The following is an 18688-nucleotide window of genomic DNA, read 5'->3' as shown; positions in this document are numbered from 1 at the left end:
ACATGTTTAACCCGCCGCATTTTTGCGCCTGTCCCAAGTCAGGAGCCTCTGGCCTTTGTTAGTCTTGTGTTGTTTTAGCAGAGAAAACCATATATCAATGTAAGGATACTAATAGCTTAATTCTAGAGTGATATATTATATACCAAAGCAGTCAATTTTGTATCCTTAACAAACATGTTAATCTTTGCTTTGCTATAGAATTTAGAAACCCTAAAATTCTCAGGGCAAAACTATAAAAGCAAATTGAAAAAATGTTGTCGGCTGTTTAGTGGGGTTGTTGTCTCTTTGACACATTCCCCATTTCCATTCTCAATGTTATAAGGTTTGCCTGACAATCTTGTGTTTTATAGTAAAATATTACACTGATTAATTAATTACCTTTTTCTTCCTATTCCCACTTTCTCTAGTCACAGCCTTTACCATGCTGACTAATCTCTCTATAAACATTTGTTGTCTCGCCAGAGTAGCTCTCTTTAAACGGCATTCCTGGCCACCCTGATATGTAATTATATAACATAAATTATTTTGTGTTTCATCATTCACCTTACACTCAACTATGATAAAAACATTTAGTAAAAATAATTGAAAACAATTTCTTGGATATGAGTTCATACATCAAAAAGAATATTTTCAAAAACTTGAGATATCATGTCTATTTATATATCTATAGTGTGCTTTTCATTACATAAAATAACTAGAACTCTGTTTGAACGCATAAAACCTTGCAAATTTAGTTCTCTTCCCTATAACATGTTTAATTGGGAATTATTTTTTTCTATTAATGACACTTTAAGGACGCATTTTAAGACTGTGTAATATTTCATTGAAATTTGTCTTGTTGTATAGAAGTTGAATTTACAAGACACATTGCAGTGGTGGATCCAAGGTGGAGGGTGTGGGTCCCAGGGTTGGAACCTTCCTTACCCTGAACACCCCCCCCCCCCCTTTTTTATGTTCTTTGATATGTACCTAAATGTATGATTTCGAGTCCTGTTTTCAACTTAGTCTACACTGAGGTACAAATGGCCTAAAATAAAAGTTGTTTGATTCATCAAAAATTGAATTCTAAAGGGTTCTTTGATATTGTGACAAATCTGGACTGATAATTGTTATTATTTAACCTATTATTTATTGTATATTACATATATCTATTTGAATATTGCCGGGTGGTCAACTTCTCGGGAGTGCACAAACACTGATAAATGCATTGACTTTCATACTCATGATTTAAACTATTTGTACTTTGCAAGTGATAAGGGCCAGTTTTATATGTATATCTTGGTAATGTTTACCTATAAAATACTTTGATTATCCCGTCATATAGTGATTTATTTTGACAAATATTGTCGTGAGATTCAACTTGTTTACATCTGCCATGACACCGTTCTGTACTTTCACTTTGCGATCTCATTTTATTATTTGTTTAAGTTAACACTTTATCAATGCAGATAAATTGCGTATTTCTTATGTTTGTGCCTCCCTTTTCATTAACATTGTCTTTATTTATGATAGAACAGGGTTTTCATTGATCTCATTTAAGCATTATATCTAATGCGTAAGGTTATGTAAATTACACCCAAGTTCATACGCCGTATCGAGAAAGGAATTTACTGTCCGTTTAAAAATAGCATTATGTAGAAATGTCCTTTTAGTTTCATACGCTTTTAAACATAATTCGGACAAGAAGGACAAAAGGAGGACAACTTAATATTGTTTCTTTATTTAAGAATAACGAAATTTGATTGTCTTCTTGAACGTTTCAAGCCAAAAGACAAAAGAAACGTTGCTTTTGATTGGATGATTAGATGTTTACTCTAACGTCATAGTAAGTGCCAAAAGACATAAATAGGAGCCTGCAGAACAACATGTCATTCTCAATCAATCTCTTGAACCGTCAACTACCTTTTATATTGACCACCCGATTTATTGCTTTATCTGTTGAATGATGAATGTGTATTTGATGTTTATTATATTGAAAGAAGAAGTCAAAATACTACTAAAATAAATATCATGATTGTTATGTTTATTACAAATCTGTTTCTCCACAATGCCGTTGATTCCACTCCTCCTGAATGATGAGTTAAACAGTTTTGTGACAACCCAAGGTTTGTTACAATATGCTGAACTTTACATTTAAATGTTGGATATTGGACCATAATATGTATAAAAATAACTAAAATTCTCTAATTTCATTTTTTTTTCAGTTCTTAGATCACATTCATTCTGTGTCAGAAACCTATGCAGTGTCAAGTATTTAATCATAATCCAAATATTCAGAGCTGTATCAAGCTTGAATGCTCTGTCCATAATTGCCTCAACTTTTTAGGGTTGCAACTTATCATCCCATTGCAAGATAGGTCAACCAATTTAACCAAATAAAGTGTGGTATTAGAAATATCTTATCCAAAATGTTATTAGTTGAACATTTACATTTGTAGTTCATCCGTACGAACAAAATCAACATTATTTACTATTAATAACAATGAATCTACAGCCACAGTAATACAAGGTTTCTAGCCTGAAAACTGTAGGAGAATTTTACTGGACAAATCAAACAATGTACTCTATGCATAACTTCTTGAAATAAATGACATTTAGTTAAAGATCCTGTGTTCATTTTATTATACCCATTACTAACCTTAACTAAAGCCTGGCTAAATCTCTTCATGATACATAAATACATTTCATTAACTCTCTGTTCTTTAGCAGTTGATTCATCATTTTCACATTCAACAGACACATACCTGGGGAAGAAAAGACATTGTGACTAAAATATTCACTCAATGAAGTTTCCACATTCCACAGAAATATATCTGGGGAAAAAAGGACATTTTGACAGTGGCTAAAAATATTAACTCCATGAAGTTTTAATATTCAATTAACAAAATATCATCTAAAGGAGTAGGGGTGTTAATCCAAATAAAGGAAAACATCACATAAGAGGGGCAAAAGATACCAAAATAAACTGACAACGCAATGGCAAAAAAAGAGAAAAAGACCAACAGACAAATAAAAGTACGGTACACAAGACATAACAAAGAAAACTAAAGACTAAGTAACAGGAACCCTACCGAAATTTAGGGTGATCTCAGGTGCTCTGGAAGGGTAAGCTCAAGAAAGATAACTAGATCCTGCTCCACATGTGGCAGTTATTGTGCTGCTCATGTTATTACACCTCCCGGTAAATAGCTTTATTTGGTAGGTCAAAATTCGTGAAAGGGAACAACAACTGTAGAAAAAGACTAACTCAAGAAAAGTTTAAACTTTCTACTTACATGTGTTTACCGAGGTATACAAATGGTTAATGTATGTAGTGGCTATACTCTTATCATATAATGATGGAAAAACTGACAAACAAATGGTACATTATAAATGCTCTATGAAATATGTCACCATGCTAATCTAATCATAGTGCTAAGAAAATTCAATAACTTCCAAAAGATGTAACTCATCTAAAATATTCGCAGCCATAAGATCTTTAAATGTAAGATTTAGTTTTTGGGATACAATATTGAAGCCAAGTGGTCTTTTTAAAGGTGAGGGAATCTATGAAAAAAAGAAATACTGTGGATTCATTTATTTTCGTGGGTACCAATTTTCGTGGATTGAAGAAACCTTGCATTTTCATGGATATATGATTTCTTGGCTCTATTGAGATTGGTAGATGGCAAAATGTTGGAAGAGAAAATAGAAAATGCATACTTTGTAATTCTAGTGACATCTGAGATGAATTTCCTTATATTTTTATGTGTTCTGTATTCAATGATGGTTGTAAACATTTTTTTGAGAAAAAGATATAGAAATCAACCAAATTCATTGAAATTTAATGAATTGATGAATAGTAAAAATCTTTCTGATCTTTACAACTTGTGCAAATTCATAAGACTAGTAAATATGCATTTAGGCTCTCCTGGGTAATTCATCATAAATCATGCACTTGATATCATTAAGTTTAATATGTATACCGTAATATATGATATTTACCTCCCCCTTGCTTTCATACAAATTTTGTATGTCTGAACATATACATTATGTAATATTTATTGTGTGTATCTCTAAACCAATGTAATTTGGTTTGTTGAGAAATAAAGATATACCGGTATATAGAATAAATCTTTTAGGGAGAATAAATTATAAATATGTGTGAAACAATCTAGATCTGATTATAAGAAGACTTACCAGTAAAAGTAGTTAGCTAATATGGAATTATCACAGGCTCTTTCTATAAGGAATGATGCAAGGTCACTCTGTGAAAGATAAAGAGAATAATTAAACTTAATAGAATGGAAAAGTGAATATTACATATTTTTCTACAGAAAATATTTGGCAACACTAGCATATTATTTTAATGTCTCATTTTCTGGTTTAAATATTTGTAAATGAGCTATCAATCAGTTTCATCTGTAATCTATAGTTGCCAACCTCTGACAATGATAAATCATGTGATGATATGACATGACAAAAAGTTTTATGAAAACATGTGAAAATGTGCGACATAGGTGCAGATTTCAAGCATGAAATCTAGTAATTATAATATAACATTGTCAAATGATATCAGAACTTTTGCACAACTTAAAACATCCAGACCTTTAAATTGGTTGAAATTATGTTATAAAAAAAGAATATGTGGTATGATAGCCAGTAAGACAACTCTCCACCAGTAACCAAATGAATCAGAAATTAACAATTATAGGTCACTGTATGGCCTTCAACAATGAGCAAAGTCCATACAACATGGTCAGTTATAAAAGCCCCTAAAATGACAAATGTTAAACAATTCAAACAAGAAAACCAACAGCCAAAATATAAACCAAAAACAAATATGCAACACAGCAACAATTGACAACCACTGAATTATAGGCTCCTAACTTAGAACAGGACAGTTGTCTCATTGGTATTATACCACATCTTCTTTTATATACATACAGAATGTGGCTGTGTTAAATATATTAGACAGCTTGATTGGTGATTGCTTAATATCCAGTAGAAAAAGGAGTAGGTCCGGTAAGGACCGATTTTGGCCTCAAATTTCAGGTTCATCTTACGAAAGATTTTGACCACTTTTTAAACACTTTTAAAGTGTCTATTTCATTTGAATCAATTAATTTATGTGAAAGATTTTAACTGATTTAGTCATTAAAAACAACCCGATTCAAGCTCAAATATGATAAATTTACCAAATATGCCGAAAAATGTCACTTTTCAGATGATTTTTGTCAAAAATGAAAGTGGCCGCATCACTGTTCATCCTCAACCTGTATATATGTTATGTATTATCATAAAATACAACTTACATTTCAATATTAAGGATGAACACGAATGCGGCCACTTTCGTTTCACACGAAAACTGTCTAAAATTTAACTAAAATGCTAGAATTGTGAAGATTTCAGTAATTTAGCATGACTTAATGGTGCTAGTACCCGATATATGTGCATTGTATTGTCAAAAACAGCCCATATTTATGTAGCAGAAGCATTCTACTGTCCAATAAATAACTAAAAGTTTACATTTTAACAATTTTGTAAAACTGCTATATTTTAGGGCCAAAAAGGGGTCTTACTGGACCTACTCCTTTCATGTTGATGTGTTGTAAAGGTTGTAGAGATTAATCATCAAACAATCCAGTGGAAAAACTGTACACATATAAGAAACAAAGAACTAAAAAGGACCTTAACTGACTTGTCAACAAGCATTACCAAAGATATGAATTTACCTCTTTTGATAATCTAATCTCAGGACTTTCTTCTTGTTTAGGTGATACTCCTCCTAGAGCATCAATTATAGAATCATGTGACCCTGCTCTTGTAAGCATCGTGTGTGTCCTGGAATAAAGACATTTATTTATCTCTTCATTTATGATACCCCTCCTAGAGCAGTCCTGGAAAAAAGACATTGATTTATCTATTCATTTACAAAGTCCCAGTGAAATTCTATTGTATTGGCTAAATCAAAATTTAATTTTATATGCATTCTTATATTTGTATAAATTTTTTGAAACTTAAGAAACATCTAGAATAATAGGATCATTCAAGGCATAAATATTAGCAAACATTCATGACTTGTTATAAATAAACATAAATGACTGGTGTTTAAGTAGACACTTAAATATTCATGAAAAAGATTCCCCACAAAATATATATAACCAGAGTACATAATGACAAAGCTCATAGAATAATATGTTGTCATCAAATAGGTCAATTACTGCAGTACACCAAAATAAAATTAAACTAAATTTATTAGAACAGTAACATGAGTAAGGATTTATAAGTGATATCAGGTTTCCATAACTTGTTAGCAGTACTGACCAACATTCATCTCTCTGTGATGCAGTAAAATACAGTATGCAGATATTAAATCAAGAAATAAAATATTTATTATAACAGTTAAGTGAAATACAGAAAAAAATATAAATTATAACAGGTGAGTGAAATGCATAAAAAAATATTTATTATAACTTGAAGATTAATTGATTGTTGGTTGCTTTATGTCCAGTGGCAAAATAAAATAGGAAGAACAGCAACTATATAAATCATGACTGAATATGACATTATTTATAAATCTTTGTTCTAACCAATAGATTTTTCTCTGAATATTTGGTATCTTGTCCACCATTTGAATTACTGCATGATTTTTTTCTATGTTAATCTTCATATTTATCGCTCAGCACACAACACCCTACCTTACCTGTCCCTATCAGATGTATCACAAATGGACTCTCTTCTTGTTGTTATCTGGTCAGTGTCATGTTTATCCCCCAACACACAACACACTATCCTTACCTGTCCCTATCAGATGTATCACAAATGGACTCTCTTCTTGTTGTTATCTGGTCAGTGTCATGTTTAATTTTATCAAAGTCCTCATATCTCAAAGCTTGTACCAGTTGAAACAGATACAAAAATAAGTCCTAAAACGATAAATCATAAAACCATAATCATAATGATAAAGATATAGAATAAACAAGGTTTTTTTTACTAACATCCTAATGAACATGTTTCAAAATGAGTTACCTACTTGAGGGTATACTATCTTTACCACAAACTTGATTTTTTAGATACAAAGTATGTGATTTATTGCTGAAATAACTGTAAAAAAATCTCAAATGCTATCGTTTTATAAATAAATTGTCTATTATCAAAATGTTTATAGTGCTCTGATAGTCTTCCCTATATAACTAGAATGACACTACAAAAGCAACAAATCTTGACTGATTTTCTTCTTCTTCCCATACTGCAAATTCTGGAATTATGGTACACAGTTATTATTGAGATTTTTCAAGAATAGATGAAAGTTTCGCTATTGAAAAATGGTACACAGTTATTATTGAGATTTTTCAAGAATAGATGAAAGTTTCGCTATTGAAAAATCTGTATATAGATCTTTGTTTAAGTTATCAGAATGTTAGTTCTTTTCATTGAGACACTCACCAAGTCACATTATTTGAAATATTAAAAGAATTTCTGAATTGTAAAATGTATGGAATGTCTGTATATCTTACCTCATCGTCAGACTGACGTAGTCTAGACACGGCATATTTCCTCACAGTTGGATGTGTAAAAGCTGGAGATAAAAGTTCTAACGCATCGTCAGCATCCATTGGACTCCAGCGGCTCATTAGTTCTATAGCTTGTTTGGCTTCCTGTGGCATCTTCCAGTTCACACATTTCAAAAACTTTGTCAGTGCCTATAAATATTATCATACTTTTAATTATTGAATTTTCTGATCAGTATGTAGTTTACGAATTTTCAATAATTATTAAAAAGTATACCAGGAAAGAAAAAAAAGTGTGTATCCTAAAAAAAAATTATTACTATAAATTCTGAAATTATTGCGATGTTTTTATTATTGCAAAAAATGCGATAATTTAAACTTGCATTTTGAAATTTTTTATATGAACTAAACAGGATTTTTATCAAAAATCGCAAAAATTAAAATCCCATTTTAGTCTAAAATGACAAAATCGGATTAATAAATGAATGCAATAATTTTTGAATTTACAGTAAGTGACACAACCTTGTTGAAGGAAATCTGATGAAGAACTCACTTCTACTCTTCAGATTAAATCATCATTCTTGATCAGCACATGCTCATTTTCTAAAACTTTTGTGAAACAAAATTATTTGGTATCAGTTTTTATGGAAGAAATTAAAAAACATTTCATTTGTCTGTACTAAAGAGTGAACACTTTTGTTTTAATGAAAACCACCTTTTCAGACAGCCACAAAAAAATGAAAAGTGTCTAAATGCTCACAGAGATGTGAGGTCTAGTGTGGCACAGAAATTTGTAAATGTGTACTACAAGCATAACCAAACAAATTCTGTATTTTTAATGATGATGTCTTTAAAATCTTGTCTAATCAGATTGTTTATGTCTTCACAAACCTATGTAGTAGGCACAGATAAATATTAAATGACATGACATGTTCATCTTAGAAAGATGTAAGTAACCTCTCTTGCTTCAGGGAGAGAAAACATTCCTTCGTCATTTATCACACCCTAAAGCTAAGGCCCTCATCGCTGCCCCCTCCCTTTCCCAGTTGTACCTGATAAAGATTAATAGAGAAAATATGTGTGGTGAACATGTTACTTATAGCATTTTTATTTTAGTAATTGTCAAGATGTAGCACACTGACAAAAGATTCTTTCATATAATATTCATAATCTTTTTTTCTCTCTCATTTTCAAAGTATATAAATGTAAATGAATGAATTACCTTTTTCTGACTGGATAGCTAGAATCTAAACTTCTAACTTATAAACAAAGTATATAAATGAATTACCTTTTTCTGACTAGATAGATAGAATCTAAACTTCCAAACCAAATCCTGCTCTTCTGATGTCAACATTTTAGTGGGCGGGAACCCAACAATAGCCTGAAATTAATAAATAACTTCATTAATCAAATATTCTTTATACAGAATTTCTTCTAAAAAGTACACCTGGAAACTCTTTTAAATAATAATGTGGATCTGTGATATATAAATTGTCATTTCAATTCTCTAAAATTAACTGTTTAAAGTCTTGTATAACCCTTCATACTGTGATATATTTTACGATATACCAGTTTGTGGTTTAAAGATGACAACTTCAAATTCTCTCTATAAAAAAGTGTACATAAAGTGATTTTAGCATCTGGCTTTATGCCCTTATCATTAAGTATAATACAATTAAAACTTACATTTAACTGGTCCCTAGTTTTAGCGTCAGGTTTCATGTCCCTATCTGTTGGACCACTATGAAGACTTCTAGCTAGTTTGTGATGCTTGCTTTCCACCAAGTTTTCCTTTGATTAAAATAGTATATAATTCAATTAATCTGTATGTTGCAGATCATGTTAATCTAACTGTATAAAAAGGAAAAATTGTCTTCAGTTATCTACTGTAATAGGCTCTCTTTTAGGAGAAAAATACTAAATAGATTCACATATCTACAAATTTGGGGTATAGTAACAAGGTCATTGTGAGACTCTGTGCTTTCAAATGTTTTTTTAAATAGGGGGGACTTTCAATAAAAGTATGAGGCTAATACCAAGCAAAGCGCCACAAAAATGTTTAGGTCTTTAGTCTACAGTACGGGTAGGGACTTATTTTTATGGATGTCTTAATCCGTCTAGTCGGATATGAATAATCGGACATTTTTATGGTAGGTAGTATGTTCATTAAACAACAGATCCAGGTGTGAATGGTCCTTTCATCTTAATCCGTGTTGCTAAAATTACGGTTCACTGATTTCAGAATCAGATTACCTGTAATTTTAACCTCTCAGTCACTTTATTGATTATATTAGTTCTACATCGTATTTGACATAAAATATTTTTACAGGTGAAGTACTGGAGAAAACTTTGTTTAATAAAAATAGCCTATTTTTGTTAATTATGGTTTTGATATTTCAACTGATAATATTTATTTTCTTTGTTCCTAAAAATTATTTTTATTTTATGTTCCTTTTCGTTTGTTTTTTTTTTTTTGTATCTTTTTGTTATTTGTTTGCATAAATTGTTTAAACATATATATTTTTACATGTATTCTATTTCTTGAAGCTTACGGTTATTTTTATTTTACTGATTTATTTTCCACGTAAATCCATTGATTAGCAGAATGCTATCTCAAGTGCTGCTGCATACATTTCAGTTTGACGCGGTCACATGCAAAATATTTCTAAAATTTGTATTTAATATTCAGTCTGTTGTGTCAGTTCCGAGATAAAAATAATTACAGTGAGCAACACTTGTATATTATTAGTAGCTTGATGATTCTTTGTAGTTTTTACTTTTTACTGTAAACAAATATTGTCCGAAAGTTGGAGATGTATGACTAAAATAGAACGCAAATAATAACACTAGAAGAAAATATTGATTCTTCCCGGGCATAAGTTTATTTTAAGATTTCCGTGTTTGTTCATTATGCTAAATTAATATAATTGATCTGCATTTGGGGGTTGGGGGTTAAAGGGGTCCTGATCTCGAAATCCCGGGCTTAAAAACACGAAGTCACAAGGTCCCGAATTTAAATAAATTTAAATCCCGACATCGCGAAAAAAGAATTCCCAGATCCCGAAAGGGTTAATCTTGAAATCCCGAACTTATTTGCATAATATTAATTTACGCACAATCCATGTAACAAAGGAAACTTGTATGTTATATTTTTTATAGCAATCTAAAAGAAAAAATTGCCGTGAAAAGACAATTCCATGATACACATATCAGTGATCAACAGCGTGTGCACGTGGTTGAACTTTAACTTGACTCCACTCACAATAATATTGAATGCTAATAAAAGATATTAAAGATCGATTTTGTCCACTGCACGAGATTTTTATATGGCGGGAAATGTCGTAACAGTAAAGTTTTAAACACAGGTGACCTTACTGACCGACCGTGGGAAAATTCATTCATGATTAAATTTGATGTGGAATGATTGACAGTATTGTGTTTTAGTTTTGAGGCTCTTGATCGATTTACCAGAATAGAAATTTAATCGATTTACATACATGTATAATAAAAACACGATTTAGTCTTCTTTAACTATTTTTTTATTTTATTTTTATCAGTCATTTCCCGGATTCCCATTTAAATGATCTATTTGGAGACCTCCTTTAAACGGAAATAATACAACATCGATTTAAAAAATCAAACTGACTGCGCGAGCTTTAAAATGACTAGAAGTACGACGAAAAAGTAAAGACAGCTGATCATGACTAGTAGGACTAGCGTTCAACCCCATTGGGGTATAAATGTGCATTTAGTCAATAAACTATATAAGGTTAAACTTTGATTTTCGTGTATCGATTTGATACAATTTGTAAAATATATTTATAACACCCGCGATTTTCATAAAATATTTTAGACATGAAAATAGAAAGGCATATTATCTCGAGTTTTTAAATAAAATAAAAAAAAATAGGAATCGAAATGTGATCTCGGCGTTATAAATATTGTATTAAAGGAAACCAATTGTTTGACTTTCAAAGAGATTAACGGGAAATATGTCAAAATAGAAAGCACGAGTGATCTGTCTGACCAAAATGTTTCACTTGCGAGAAATGATTGACAGGTGTGAATAGATGTAGAGGCTCCGACAGGGAAAGTTGTATCAAAAGGAAAATAACTTAATTCACAATGCCTATATATATTTCATAAATACGATATGTTGGCCTTATACTTAAAATTGAGTTTCTTATAATAACATATAAAGGAACAGGACGTTAAAAGCGGGAAATAATATAACCATCAACGAAAACTCGTATAATTTACGGGATTGAAGTCTCAACAATTTGATTTAACTTTTAACAGTCTTGGTTGTTATTAGGCTTATTATTTTGAATGAGATGAAATATTTACGGTTTACAAATACAAATACAAAATAGTTTATTGGCACAAAACTATTGAAATAATTGGCAACACAATATATTGTTAAAAATCGTCTTTATTTCATTTTCAAATTATAAAAAAAATAAAATTATATTTAATTTTAATTTTTATTCTTATATTTAATTTTAATTTTATTTCTTATATTTCATTTTAATTTTATTTCTTATATTTAATTTTAATTTTAATTCTTTCTCTTTGAATACAAAACAATATTTTACATTTATCTATCCTCCATAAATACTAATATATCTGTACAGGTAAAATTTAATTCTAATCAAGCTGGTACAGATTGATTTACGACCTTCCACTTGGATATTGCACAGCAGGTGTTTATTACACTGGGACAACTGTCCGACCAGTCTGACATCTAGACGGATTAAGGCATCCATAAAAATAAGTCCCTACCTGTACTGTATCTATGTTACCTGTAGAAAAGCAGCGTTATATATTTTGATTGAGATGTTTTTATAAAGGAAAACATGCAAGTTTTATACAAGATTTCCTGCAACCATTACAACCAACTCAATACAGAAAAACATGCATATACAGTACAAGGGCCATTTAAATATTTGGTTTTGTTACAGGTATTTAGAATGAATTAAAGGAATTATACCAAAATCAATTTAATTATGATTAATTTGCTATAATCATCAAAAGGTAAAAATTATTGAATCAAGAGGAACTTTATGTATAACAAAAACAGGTATTTGAAAGAGAGAAATATGAAAACTGAAACATTTGTTGCTACTTTTGTTAAAAAAAAAATATGCATATTATTCCAATCCTTACCGTCAAAATTTCTGGGTCAGGAACACAAACTATTTCTGCCTGAGTACGATACTGGTAAGGTTCATCGCCACCCTGTAAAATATTTAGGAAAAAGAAACTTGACTTATCAGAGTACAAAAACTGCAATATTTGACACACAAAAAGATATTTAGTAATATACAGCTACTAATTAACTTATATTTTCTATTAATTAGCTTGAAATTAATATAAAAAACATGGAGTATAGTGAAGTTCTCAAAATAAGTTCTTTTAATAGATTAAAACTAGTCTGACTAAAGAAATTTATTGAGGGTAAATGTTTGACAGCAAGCCAACAAAATGATAGTGAATCAATCTTTAGCTGATATGTTCCTTCTTTTTATTATATATATGTTAAGAAACATACAAAAAAATAAATGGGGAATGTGTCCATGGGACACAATGATGCCCCCACTTTCAAATCATATACAAATATAAAGGTACATAACTGAAGAGCTGTAACAGTGACGCTACCCAACGTTGTACTTGATCTGAGTTTTGAGGTATGAAGTATTGTGTATAAGTTTCATAAAATTTGGTTGAGGCAAAATTAAATTAGAGAAGTTCCATTTGTAAAGGGACATAACTCAAACAATTAGAGTGACAGCACCAAAATACAAATTTAATCTGTATTTTGTGGTAATAAGCCCTGTGTATGAGTTTGATGACATTTGGTTGAGGCAAACCCTAGTTAAAGAACGGAAACAATTAATTCAGCAAATTTTCCATTTGTAAAGGGACATAACTCTTGAACATTTAAAGTGACAGTAGAAAATTCACACTTTATCCATATTTTGTGGTAATAAGCTTTGTGTATAGGTTTAGTAGTAAAGCAACTTTTCCATTTGTTAGGGTGCATAACTCTAGAATGGTTATAGCGACGCCACCAACATTTGGTTGAGACCAACCAAGGTAGAGAACGGAAACCAACTTTGGGACGAATGTATGAACGGACATGGATAAAACTAAATGCCCTCGTCGGAGACATAAAATTAAGCTGTAAAAGTCATACTTATTTGTTTATATACTTGTTTTACAAATAATAGAAAAGGTGCAAGTATCATTTGGAAAAGGTGGAAATACCTACAAACAAATAGCATGAACAGAATATATTTTCCAATTAATATAATCAATTGTATTAGCATATCCATGAATAATAGGGAGAAAACAGACAAATGTAATGACCTCACCTTCTCAAAATAAATAACAGTATACTGCAAATCATTGTAATGGACATATGGGAACTCTATCATCAGATACATAAAGTTAGAGTCACGTTTCTGCTTCTCATTGATCAGTTCTATTTCACGAAATGTCAGTCGGTCTAACCAATCAACTTTCACCATGTGTCCATCTCTGTGCTTCTTACTTAACTTTAAAAGAAGTAAATAACCATTAGGCTATGTGTCAGGACTTGTCATCTGTGACATTCAATGCAATTCAAAGACATTAAACCACTGTAGACCCAATATAAATTAATTGGAAAAAAAAGAAAAAAAATATATTGAAAAAAAATCTACATTTCCTTACTTAACATGATCAAATAAATTTTAGGATGGTCCTCCTACAACTGCTTTATAATATTAAAAAGAAATCTGGCTTCAATCATTTATGTTTAGTAATATATATAGTCTTAATAGTTATAATCTCTGATTTCACTAGAAAAGATATACAACTTGTACATGTACTAGAATTACTAGTGGACTCTGGATTGTCAGGACCTGTCCAAAGTCAGGAATCTGTTGTTCAGTGGTTGTTTTTTGATGATGTGGCTCAAAAGTATTTCTTGGTTTTTGTATAGATTAAACCGTCATGTTTAAATGCATATGGTTTTACACTAGTCACTTTTGGGCCATTTATAGCTTGCTGTTTGGTGTGAGCCAAGGCTCTATGTTGAAGAGTTGTGACCTATATGATAGTTTACTGTTTACAAATTGTGACTTGGATGGATAGTTGTCTCATTGGCACTCATACCACATCTTCTTATATCTTTCAACCACCAAGAGAAGATAAATATAATCTTGCAGATAAACAAAACAATGAATTAAATCATTTCTTTGCATGTCTTATAATTTCCAAGTGCATTTTTTGAAGTTTTATCAGTTTAAGACTGAAAAAGAATACGAAAACATACTTGATCTAAGTGAGAGATAAATCATACTTTATATTTCTATCATCTGATCATTACAGTCCTAATAGTTTTATAAAACAGTTTATAGTTACCTTACCTAGACAACTCATTAGCTGGACAACACATCTGAACATATTACCATAACAAGGTTAAACATGGATAGTTAAGTTATTTACCTTTGCCAGGCGACTCATTTGATCATTAGTATCCTTAGTTTTACCAGGTGTGGTAGAATGGTTCTGTGGATCAGCTTCTACATTTGGCCAAACTTTTAAATCTATCATACCCTTTCTAAAAGTTCTGGAAAAAATAGGAAAAATAATCACTACAGACATAACAGATATTTTCTTTTTTAATCAAATTCTTTTTTCTTTCTACTAACTATCAAAACGTTGATCTGTATCCTGGTTATTCTAGCTACATACCTGTGAAAATTAGATGTTAGATTTATATCAGCCATCTTCATAAAGCTTTGGAGAATAAATTCAGAAATTTATACAAAATTTTATAAGGAGACTCTAGCTGAAATATAACATTTATGTAATTAATGTAAACATTGTAATCCTACCCTCTTTTTCCAAATAGACTGATGGCTGTTCCCCCTACTGGTATAGCTTTGTTGGTACCATAGATGTCCCATATTGTCATAGCCATCATAGCATTCCGTGGTAAGTCACTAAACTTCAATGGCAGTGTGATCCATTCGTTCCAACTAAAATAAATGCATAAGTTTAAAATGAATCTTCTAACAAAGAATTATGTATAGTAATGCAGAAAAAAAAAGGTACCAATCACAAATCATATCACACATCCTTATTATTATACTTATACTATAATACTTGTGAAATAATTTTCTTATCTTTTTTACAGTGTTAATCAAAATAATTATTTAAATAAACTTCACATCATTAATTATTCTATCAAACAAATTTAACATCAATAAGAGAAAAGACTTGTATAACATTGATCAACATGATATTTGAAACTGTATTTCTATAGTGATATGAACTTTTTCCATATATGCAAATTGATCATGAAACTTTGTATTTCTATATATAATCGTAACAAAAATATCATGAATATTGGTCAGTAATTACATATATAGAGCTTACTTCCATCTGGTGCTAAAAGCTTTGTATGATGTGCTAACTGCCAGTGATAAAGGTCGCCCATCTGAGTAGATTCTACAGGTCACATAGAGGTCAGAATGTCCTTCCTGATAAGCACCAGAGAACTTTAACATTGGATCATTCAGAAGTTCTTGGTAACTTGGTCTTTGTCTCTCTCCTTCCAATGTACCACTACAAATAGTTATAGAACTAATAACTTTACCATCTTTAAATTTAACGCTAGGAACCAACAAATAACTGACAATTTAAGTGGCAATCTAATATCAAGAAAACAAGTTTGGTTGAGTGTGGTCCAATGTTCAGAGGATGTCAATTTGCTTTTATGCAATTCACTATGCTGTTGCAAATTGACCGACCCCCAATAAATATTCGAAGGAATTTCTGAAATCTGAAATAAAAGAAAAAATTGTGCCCCCAAGCCCAATTTTTTTTTTACCCTCCCACAATTATTTTTTTTACCTGCCCCCTTTTTTTCCCCAAAAAAAATTCTTTCCCTCAAGACATGTAAGAAATTGTCATAATCTCAATTCAATTTCCAATGGAGTTTACAACCATAATAACCCATTTAAATACTTTTACATCATAGAAGTCTTGAAATAGAAAATGACATACATAATCATGGCTAAAATTAATATTTCTTAATTAGCAATTTCAAAAAGTTAAATCAAATTGACAGCTAATAATCCCAAGACAAATACAACATTTCTTTATACATCATTTAAAAGCAGTGAAAGAGAGGTAATCAAAACATAATCATGTGTTTGGATTACCTCCCTTACACTGCTTTTAAAATTTAAATTGTCTGAAGTAATTGTCTATTACCCACGAAACCCTTTTTTCCCCCTTGTTTTTCCCTTATTTCTAAACAGTGTGAGCCATAACCCCCAACAGACAATCCTAACCATCCCTTTGTGATATGGAAACTTGTATAATTCCAGAGAGATCCATACACTGTTCCACAAGCATGACAAGTTATACAACTTATCGCTATTTGGAAATCTGTCCAGGCTGACCCGAGAATCTGTCCCACTTGAACTATTGATATCATACAACAATCACTATTCCATAGCGGCATTCCCATATTTTGTATTATGACGTCAAAATTTTATAGGAACCTGTGTGAAGTCCAGTAATGGCGAACAAATAGCAATAAGGTGTATAGTCTGGATACTTAAGAAAAATGCTTATTAGGGCCCTTTTTTGGCCCCTCATTCCTCAACTGTTTGGACCATAACCTCAAAAACAATCCTAATCTTCCTTTTGTGGTTATAAACCTTGTGTTTAAATTCCATAGATTTCTTTTTACTTTCAAAATGTCTTATATATATGACTATGTTATTGTCCAGAAACCAAATGTCAGATGACGCTGGCGCTGATGATGACGACATGATATGGGGACGAAGTCCCCAATTACGGTAGAAAAATCAATAAAAAAAAAAAAAAAAAAAATCGGGAAAATTTCCCGAATTTTTCATTCTACTAATGAACTCAAAATCGTTAACTTTTTTTTTCAGATCTACTTCCTGTTCCGGTTTTCCCCTCTTTTACGCAGATATCTGTCTTGTTTGCATGAGACTTTGAAAAAATTTATATTTATCAGTCTAGTAAAATATATGATTGGATCTCAATACAAATTCAATTTTAATAATTGTTTGATTTGAAAAAACGTTACCTGATGAAAGCGTTTCTTTTGTTTACATCGAATATGACGTCATAACTTAAAGAACGTCACAGCTAATTCCCTAACAACAGAATCAAAATCGGGAACGTTACGTACGGTATTTCGGTTTCTTTTATCAACGTGATTGAATTAAAAAAATAATATGGGGACGAAGTCCCCAATTACGGTAGAAAAATCAATAAAAAAAAAAAAAAAAAAAAAAATCGGGAAAATTTCCCGAATTTTTCATTCTACTAATGAACTCAAAATCGTTAACTTTTTTTTTCAGATCTAGTTCCTGTTCCGGTTTTCCTCGCATTTGCACAGAAATCTGTCTTGTTTGCATGAGACTTTGAAAAGAAAATTATATGTATCAGTCTAGTAAAATATAAGATTGGAACTCAATACAATTTCATTTTTAATAATTGTTTGATTTGAAAAAAACGTTACCTGATGGAAGCGTTTCTTTTGTTTACATTATGACGTCATAACTTAAACAATGTCACAGCTAAATCCCTAACCACAGAACCGAAATCGGGAACGTTACGGTATTTCCGTTTCCTTTATTAACATGTTAGAGGTAAAAAAAAAAAATAATACATACAGACTTCGTCCCCATTCACAGGTTATGCCTGCCTCATATTACATACAGACTTCGTCCCCATTCATAGGTTATGCCTGCCTCATAGTAACATGTTAAGACTGCAGAATTTTTTGCAGTCATATAAAATACTGAATGTAGTTCCTGCACCCCATGTATTCTGTATAATGAATGTTAACCAAAACAACCCAAACAAACCTTCACTTCAGAGAAACCCTTGAAATATAAGATTTCCTTAATAATTGTGTGATTTTTTGTTAAAATAAAGTATGAGTTATATTATACATTTTGATTTGAACGTTGACATCAAGATCACAACTGTAAACATAATTAAATCTGTCTGTTAGCTCTGTCATCCCACTTTCTGTCAAATGCAGGGGAAGTAATTTACTGATTAAAGCGGTGATGGCACAGACATCTAAAAAATCTTACATTTGTAATCAAAGGGATAATCAAGCTAAAAAGGCAAATGAATGAAAAGTATAGAGG

General features: G+C 31.0%; 1 protein-coding gene across 3 annotated transcripts in view; it reads right to left on the bottom strand.

Moving 5' to 3' along the window:
• The window catches only part of LOC139518744 (phosphatidylinositol 3-kinase catalytic subunit type 3-like), a 53603-nt gene extending 34984 nt beyond the window's left edge, over positions 1-18619 (bottom strand). For all 3 annotated transcript variants that reach the window (XM_071310298.1, XM_071310300.1, XM_071310299.1), the window contains exons 1-14: positions 18485-18619; positions 15921-16109; positions 15377-15520; positions 14985-15108; positions 13868-14050; positions 12660-12731; positions 9180-9284; positions 8782-8874; positions 7500-7685; positions 6781-6908; positions 5715-5823; positions 4180-4247; positions 2639-2744; positions 379-495 (exon numbers count right to left, since the gene is read on the bottom strand). In XM_071310298.1, the coding sequence (XP_071166399.1) occupies positions 379-495; positions 2639-2744; positions 4180-4247; positions 5715-5823; positions 6781-6908; positions 7500-7685; positions 8782-8874; positions 9180-9284; positions 12660-12731; positions 13868-14050; positions 14985-15108; positions 15377-15520; positions 15921-16109; positions 18485-18555 (1695 nt within the window). In that variant the 5' untranslated portion in view covers positions 18556-18619. The remainder of the gene's footprint in view (positions 1-378; positions 496-2638; positions 2745-4179; positions 4248-5714; positions 5824-6780; positions 6909-7499; positions 7686-8781; positions 8875-9179; positions 9285-12659; positions 12732-13867; positions 14051-14984; positions 15109-15376; positions 15521-15920; positions 16110-18484) is intronic.
• Between the last annotated feature and the right edge of the window lie 69 nt (positions 18620-18688).

The sequence above is a fragment of the Mytilus edulis genome, chromosome 4 (assembly GCF_963676685.1).
Source record: "Mytilus edulis chromosome 4, xbMytEdul2.2, whole genome shotgun sequence".
Lineage (NCBI taxonomy): Eukaryota > Metazoa > Mollusca > Bivalvia > Mytilida > Mytilidae > Mytilus > Mytilus edulis.
This window is presented reverse-complemented; position numbering and strand designations above follow the sequence as displayed.